Raw genomic sequence first — 8,263 nt, forward strand, 5'->3', positions numbered from 1 at the left:
TAGAAAGAGATAATCTGGCAGCAAACAAATGTTCAGAATGTAAGAATCTACTTACTGTATATTTTGACAAAATTTTCAGACGGCTCCCGATATGAGTTTTTGACTTTAACGGACAATTACGACTTTATTCCTACGTTTTTAGCTTTTAGGCCTATCTTGAAAACTGTTATAGACCGAGAGAAAGATTTGAACAGCACTAAAGATCATCATCGAGACTAGATATAAAAAATAAGTTAAATGGCCAAAATCGCAACACGACTCCTTAAAGGAGTTATTGCTCTTAAGAGACGAGTTTTACTACTTTCTACGTTTAAACGTTTAGATAAAGATAAACTTCAAATAGCAAAAATGGCCAGCAAGACAAGATCTACAATTTAGTCAAAAATCACCGAAATCGTTTGTCGACTCCTTATTGGAATTATTGGCCTTCATAAGGATTTTTGCCGATCTTTTCGTTTTTGGTGGAAACCATATCACATAGAGGAAAATTGAAAACAGCAAAAATGTTCAGCAATATAAGATCTTAAAGTAATGTTTTCAAAATGACAGAATTCATCAGTCTACTACTTATAGGAGTTATTGTCCTCAAAAGGCGAGGAGTTTTCCCAAAACGACCTATGAATATAGGCATTCGTGCTCATTTCGGATCCGCTTGCAGAATCTTTTTTTTGTAATCGGTATTTGACACCTATATTTCATTGCGGTATTTTTATAAGGTAAAATCTTTAATTTGGCTTAAAAGGCGTATAAACAATGTTTATACTGAATACTGTTGTGAAGTTATTGCGTCTTGTATTTTGAGGGAATCATAAGGATTCATTTATTTCCAGTTTGCATAAAATGATCCCTGTATGTTTTGTATTATGACCTTACTTTGCCTCGATCTGGTATATTCTTGACGGGGCTGTATGAAATGTACACAAAATAATAGTAGATTGTAAGAAGCTACATGTATCTTAGCAGAATAAGTACTTTGAACAGCATTCATTGATCCAGTTATAAGGAGGAACGTCTGAAATCGACATTACACCAGTTTCATAGTCGTGATAGAAAATGGTTGATCAATACGATGTGTCTGTGTCTAAACTCCCGAGCGACATGTTTTCGCGGTCTTAGATTTTTCAACACCAGAAAAGTCGATTGATCTGAAAGATTGCAAACAGTAACTATTCCTTATATTGGTATTTTTAATGCGTATGGATTGGCATTACGAGAAATACATGTATATCATTTGACGCTTACCCTGTTGAAGCAGCCGGTTTTGCTCTTACCAAAATTATGCAGCCGTTATAATCTGCTCCCCTCCCTATCGATCGCTTCATTAACCGAAAGGCTATTGGCCACTGGAGGGGTCATAAACAGTCAAGTTACTTTCGCTCCGTTTTTGGTTCATGCGGTTTCCTCGGGGTTTTCTCGTTTGAACGGAATATTCCGAATACCTTTTCGAGTTTATATAATCCCGTAAATTTCAGTACGTTACATTAAAATCGACACTGTGGCTGCTTTAAACGCAAGACCGTATACAGTATATAGAAATTTATTCACAAGTGTACAGTTTGAAAGCTAGAGGAAGACTACCCAAGCAACAGTTTACAAAAAACATACATTAATTGAAAGTTAAGGGTCTTAAAACATTACAAAAGGTTCTCATAAAATATATCTATTATTATTATACTTCATGTCAAAATGCCAGATTTTGATTTGTTAATACGAGGGAGACAATTCACTTTATTCCACTGCATACTGATTTTGATAGCGATAACTATCACTCGTGACGTCGAACAAAACTTCATATTCCCTTCTGAGTATCATATTCCTCTCTGAACGTTGGGATTGCCTTGTGCGACGTTACCCGCGGTTAATGTTTTAAAACGTTTTAATCTTTTTTTTTAAAGATAGTATAGTAATTTCGTATTTGAAAATTATTTCAGATCTAAAAACAAACAGAAATGAATAAATAATTAATTTTTAATCGATACTGAATATCATTGTGTATGTTGTGTTTAGTTATAAAAAAACGAATAAGAAAACAATTATGTAAATTAATATCTTATGTTCAGAAGTAAAAAAAAGTATAGGCAGTGGAATAAAACATTCATTTCCCTTGGCTTAGGGAGATATGAAGATTTGTTCACCCTCGAACAGTCATATTTCCCTCGGGCGATGCCCTCGTGAAATATAATTTTTCTTGTGTGAACAAATCTTCATATCTCCCTCAAGCACGGGAAATAAATGTTTTACTCTATTCTATGGTAAATACTCTATTACCCTTCACGGAGACGCTTGATCAAGTGTGCGATACTCTTTTACCCTTCACGAAGACGCTTGATCAAGTGTGCGCTTTATTAAATATGGATGGTCGTTATGTACAAGACGTCATAGCTTTTTACTTTGAATTTGAAATTTAATCGACAGTAATAACAGAACATATATGTGTTCCGCAATATAATATGGTCCAGTCCATTTTCGTTGAAGTTTAGGCGACGAGCCAACTGGTGTCCGTGTATACAATAAAGCAATACTTTGGCTTATATATAAAAGGTTGGTTCCTCTACGTTTTTGTCGTGTTGCGTTTTACTTCTGTTGTGCAGCTTCAATATTTGTCTTAGCTATTTTTCTGGCAAGGGCGAGATTATCAACAATCAGTTTTAGAGCTGACTCTGCATCTTTGCTCAACCCTTTTGTAGATTCTGGAATTAGTGCAATGTCTATGGGATTCCGAGACTCTTTTCCAAAGACCAAATAATATGGACTATATTGTGTTGACTCGGTTTGTATTGTGTTTCTGAAAGCCATCATAACACCTTATAAATAGTCGGGCCATGTCGACTGGTTGTCGTGGCAATACATTCGCAGAGATGTTCCCAATGTACGATTCTGTCGTTCTGTTGCTATATTGCATTCTGGGTGATAAGATGACGTATTGAGCTAAGGGAACTGGAAAATTTTGCAGATTTCTTTTACGTGGTTTGAAGTAAAGTTTTTCCCAAAATCTGTAAGAATTTCTCTACATGGACCATATCTACATAAAATTTCGTTGTACAGGACTCTTGCAGTTTCTACGGCTCCTCCAGTTTTCAATGGAAAAGCTTCACACCATTTAGTTTAATCTGTTGGTTGGTTTCTTTTCTGGAGTGATTGGTTGCTGTATATGTAGCCTCGATTTCGTCTTTACTGAGTCGACGCTGACGCTGGTTTTCTGGGTGCTGAATTCTGGAGAGGAAGTCCGCGCAAAAGTTATCTTTTCCTGGTTGGTAGTGAACTTCGAAATTGTATGTCTGAAGATATATGGACCATCTTGCTAAACGTCCGGTACTCATTTAAATACGATGAAGGTATTGTAACGCTATATGATCTGTATACACGTGGAATTTGTTATTGGCCAAATAAACATGGAACTGTTTAATGGCGACAACCAGTGCAAGACATTCTCTGTCTTTAACGTCCCATCTTTGTTCTGGTTTACGTAGCATGCGCCAACCATAAGCAATAACTCGGAGTTTCTTGTCTTTGTCGTGTTGGCCTAGCACATATCCTATGGCAGTACCACTTGTGTCGGTATGATGAATAAACTCTTTGTTAAAGTCCGGAAATACTAGGATGGGAGCTGATGTGAGTTTTGTCTTGAGGGTTTCGAGCGAGCGCTGACATTCGTCTGTCCATTTAAATTGGTGATCTTTATGTAGAATCTGATTTAGGGGAGAAGCTATTTTAGAACAGTTGTGTATGAACTTCCGGTAATAATTGCATAGTCCAAGGAACATACATACTTCTTTAACATTTTTCGGCGCTGCAAAGGATTGTACAGATGCTGTTTTCTCTGGTGCTATGCCTTCTATGGTGATAATATGGCCTAAGTATTGGACTTCTTTACATGCGAGTTGAAACTTCGATAGCTTTAATTTCAGGTTTGCTTCGATTAATTTATCAAATAGAGCTGCTAAGTGACAAAGGTTCTCTTCAAAGTTCTTACTGTAAATAAGGATGTCTTCAACATACACTAATGCGCTTTTCCAGTTGAGATCCCGGATAACTTCATTCATGATCATGTTGAATGTTGCAGGCGAATTTGCTAGTCCATATGGAAGTCAGTTGAACTCGTATTGACCTCGATGCGTCATAAAAACAGTCTTTTCTTTGGATTGTTCATCAAGTTACAGCTGCCAGAAGCCCTGTCGCATATCACAGACGCTATATGTCTGGGCCTGCTTTTCCCCAAGGGTAGCTAGGACGTCAGAAAGGTTCGGGAGCGATTGTGTGTAGATTTTCGTGAGACGGTTCAGTTTGCGATAGTCCACACATACTCTCTTCTCGCCATTGGGCTTTTCTACTAGTAAGATAGGGCTGCTCCATGGTGACATGCTCTTCCGAATAATACCTTGTTCCGTCCAAATGTGTGTTTATTTCTTCCTTTGTTTTTGGTGTAGTCCGGTACTGAAATTGTCTGACTGGATTTGCATCGCCTGTATCTATGATGTGTTTGCCTATTTTGGTACAGCCCAATTCGGTAATATCTTTAGCAAAAGCTTGCCTATATTGCCCTAACAGAGTCAATAACTGATCTTTTTTGTGTTTCGCTTAAATCGGAGATCAATACCCATCTCGGTAGCAATTTTGATATAATTGTTATTTGAATTAAAAGCTTCGCCAGTTCTGATACTATCTATAAACTCAAAATTTTCTTTTAATTCTCAAAAGATTTTATCATCTTGAATTTTAATAAAATTTCCAACTATTGTATTTTGTTTCAGTGTTATTACAGCATTAGTAGGATTTAAGATTTCAAATACACAATTGTTGTTATGTGTTTGTATTAAGCACCGTGCTCCCATAATATTGTGTTTGCCAACAAGTGAAAAATTTGGTTCAATTACTCCCGATGTGTTTTCGCTAAAACTATCTATTTTAACAGAAAAAAATAACTCTTTGTCTAGGTTCAAATGTAACATCGGATAGCGTACGAACAAAATTGTTGGTGCCATCCCGATCCTGGCCCTGACGTAAAAAAACTTCTGTCATTCCGTTTTGTAATGATAATACTTGTTTTGGGAAACTTATCTCAGCTTTTTGATCATGCATGAAGTCTCGGCCTAAAAAAAGTGGCATCTTGACATCATCCAAAATATAAAAATCGTGAAATAAAGTGAGCTTTCCTATTTCAACGGGCAGTGTAACTTTGCCTAGCACTCTGATAAAATTGTCATTTACACCACGTACACCTAACAAATCTGAATTATCTACAGGGTTAAGTTTATCTACTTGTAATAACTTATATGTATTGGTATTGATAACGGATACAGCTGCACCGGTATCGACAAGAGTATGTATAACCGAGGAACCTATTCTTACATTAATTTTACAATCAGCTCGTGAACAACCTGTATTTGCAAAAAGATTTACAATATTTGGATTAGGGGGGCTATATCTAGAATTCATGAACCTGTCTTTGGTTGAATTATGAGACGGGTGGAACTTAGCACTACTATGATAAAAATTGATTTCCTTTGCTGAAGTATTTCATTTTTGGGGCGTTTCTGTTGCCAATTAATATGATTAAGTACATTAATAGGGGGGGACGTAAAAATGTGCATTCTCAAAATGTTCGTAACTATGACAGTATGTATCACACTTACCATCACTTCTGGGTTGGTTCTGTGGTTCAGGTTTGCCCTTAGTAGCGCTGGTGACTTCGACTTCAACTGAATGGTCATGTCTGCTAGCAATGCAGCATCGATGGCCTCACTTATTGAAAACTTTTGTTTTAGACCGGTTGCGGTGACAAACGGAACAACAAACTCTGGTCTAAGTCCACGATATATAAAACGCTCCATCATTGCCGTTTGACCAGATAGAAAACAAAGTTTCTCAATCCTAGATATGAATTGTGAAACGGTTTCATCGTCTTTTTGTTTCTGATTGGCCGCTCTTTCCAAATCCTACTTTTTCCATACCATTTCTCCCAAATCGCTCCTTGAATTTACTGAATAATTTTTCCTTACCATTTCTGTCTTCGGCGTCTAGTAACATATACCATGCCAACGCGTGATAGTCAATAAAACATGTGAACGCTCTTGTGGCTTGCATGTCATCCCACTTTGCAAATTCACACATGAGTTCGTATCGTTGTATCCATACACTTCCTAATGTCACTTTTCTTCCGGTTATATTTAGAACACCGGAAAACTAATGTATTGACTCTTTTAAAATTAGTAAACAAAGTGATTGATGGGGTCACGCAAACTTTTTCAGAAACTTTATACTTGTAGAAAATACATAATACAATTAAGAGTAATATAAGGAAGATACATTACATTAGCAGTTCTAACATTGGAATTTAATAGTATCTGCTTTATTCTTTTAGTAAAGTATAACATTTGTATTTACAGCCATGGAAATTTCAAGAAAACTAAACCAGTTTGGAGATTATGAAGATACCACTGATATGTCTGTAGATGACTGGGGAGAGAGATGGAACAAATCACAGACACAGTTTCATGTTTCACGAGCTCACCCGTATGTAAAATGTACTAATCTATACTTTGATAGCATTACGAAAAAAGCCTCAAGTATCATTTTAAATTTTGTAATAAAACATGTGAAGTTTATTCAATTTGTTTTTGCAAAATAATGGGGTTTATCTAATAGGGTTATCTTATCTAATTTTGCATTAAGAGGTATCTTAACTTTCTTTTGCATTTGTAACTCTCACAGAGAAAAAAAATTTAGAGTCTAGATAATATCATCGGAGCATCATTCAGTTTTGAGCATTCGATATTTATTAAGATTATGCACATAAAATCTGTTAAAATAAGTAAAACAATGATCTTGTTCTGATAATCTCAAAACGATCATACTTTATTTATAGGATGTTAGAAAAACATTACCACGCTTTAACCGATGGAAAATCTTCTCTGCGGATCTTTCTCCCTCTGTGCGGCAAATCTATTGATTTGAAATGGTAAGTTTATAAGATACGATATCTATATAAAAAAGTATACTTTCCTACATTATTTGCTTTGTTGCTGAATGAAATCGACTTAGCAGTACTGCGATCAATAACAGTAAGAACGCTTAAACAGAATGCATTTAGTTTTAGCTTTCTTTTAGTAAGGGCAAGGTAATGATAATTTTGGATGCACTATTATACGCTTTTGACTATCATATAGCCAATTTTTGCTTGACTTATACAGTACGGATATGATTTGAATCATTTGAATATCTCTGGACTGATTTATTTTCTTCGATTGTTCGACTTATGAATTGAAGATATAGTACTCGCATTACTGTATTTATCCACGGGTTCAATACAGGGCCCCATGAGTTTGTCATATATACTTATAAACTTTGAAAGCAACTCGTCATTAGGCCGTTTTTTACATTTATGGAAGCGCGTGAATCATAAAGATGAAGTGAGAAACTACAATAAATTTTGATGAAAATTACACATAACACTTTTTTGCACACTAATAATAAACATTTGGAACATAATATCCCAAAAACAAAAACAAGTTATTGTATTGTGGCAATGCCTATTGTGTCTAAAATTTCATATAGCTAGTCGATAAGAGCAAACTATATCAAGGAAAAACACTTTTAACGGAGACCAGGAACGATTGGTTTTTACAGCTTCTTCGCTAAATACATGGTATTTTAGAGCAAAGACTGCTTTGTTCAATTAAATCATTTATTCTTTCATCAGTAAAATATAAAAAAGTCTTGATTTAAGTTTAAAAATTGCACCATTGTAAATATTCTTAAGCCGGGACTTATCATCTTTTATCAAGGGCCGCTTACTCCATCTCAATAGATGTCACAGTGCTCTGTGTTAATATGAATCTATTCAAAGTATTCCCCCTTTACCTGCTACTTTTCTGGTATATACATATTTGAATTATGCTTGTTTTAGGCTAGCCGATAAAGGTCATGATGTGGTCGGCTGTGAAGGCGTTGATCTTGGCTGTCGAGAGTTCTTTGAAGAACAAGATATTCCATACACATCAGAGTCCATTAAAGGCATTGACGGCCTCCTTTATAAAGTAAGTATTACAGCTCAACGATTACTACTGCGCTGAATAAAAACTCCTATAGAAACTGCCTTGTTTCAATAGTGTTCTCAAGTACATACGAAACTAGTTCTATGAATACGATTCTAAATATAATCTTATAGACAGGAAATGCTCTATTCAAAACAAGAAGAAGAAAACATAAATTCAGTGGTCATATGTTGCTGAATATATCATGTTTTTCGTTTATTGCTTTGTAC

At 35.6% G+C, this 8,263-nt stretch overlaps 1 protein-coding gene across 2 annotated transcripts in view; it reads left to right on the plus strand.

Moving 5' to 3' along the window:
- LOC127705847 (probable thiopurine S-methyltransferase) overlaps window positions 1–8,263 on the plus strand; it is a 30,604-nt gene that overhangs the window by 15,564 nt on the left and 6,777 nt on the right. For both annotated transcript variants that reach the window (XM_052210203.1, XM_052210207.1), the window contains exons 2-4: window positions 6,387–6,513; window positions 6,866–6,958; window positions 7,907–8,036. In XM_052210203.1, coding sequence (XP_052066163.1) covers window positions 6,389–6,513; window positions 6,866–6,958; window positions 7,907–8,036 — 348 coding nt within the window. In that variant the 5' untranslated portion in view covers window positions 6,387–6,388. The remainder of the gene's footprint in view (window positions 1–6,386; window positions 6,514–6,865; window positions 6,959–7,906; window positions 8,037–8,263) is intronic.

This window comes from Mytilus californianus, unplaced genomic scaffold (genome assembly GCF_021869535.1).
Source record: "Mytilus californianus isolate M0D057914Y unplaced genomic scaffold, xbMytCali1.0.p SCAF_1, whole genome shotgun sequence".
Classification (NCBI taxonomy): Eukaryota; Metazoa; Mollusca; class Bivalvia; order Mytilida; family Mytilidae; genus Mytilus; species Mytilus californianus.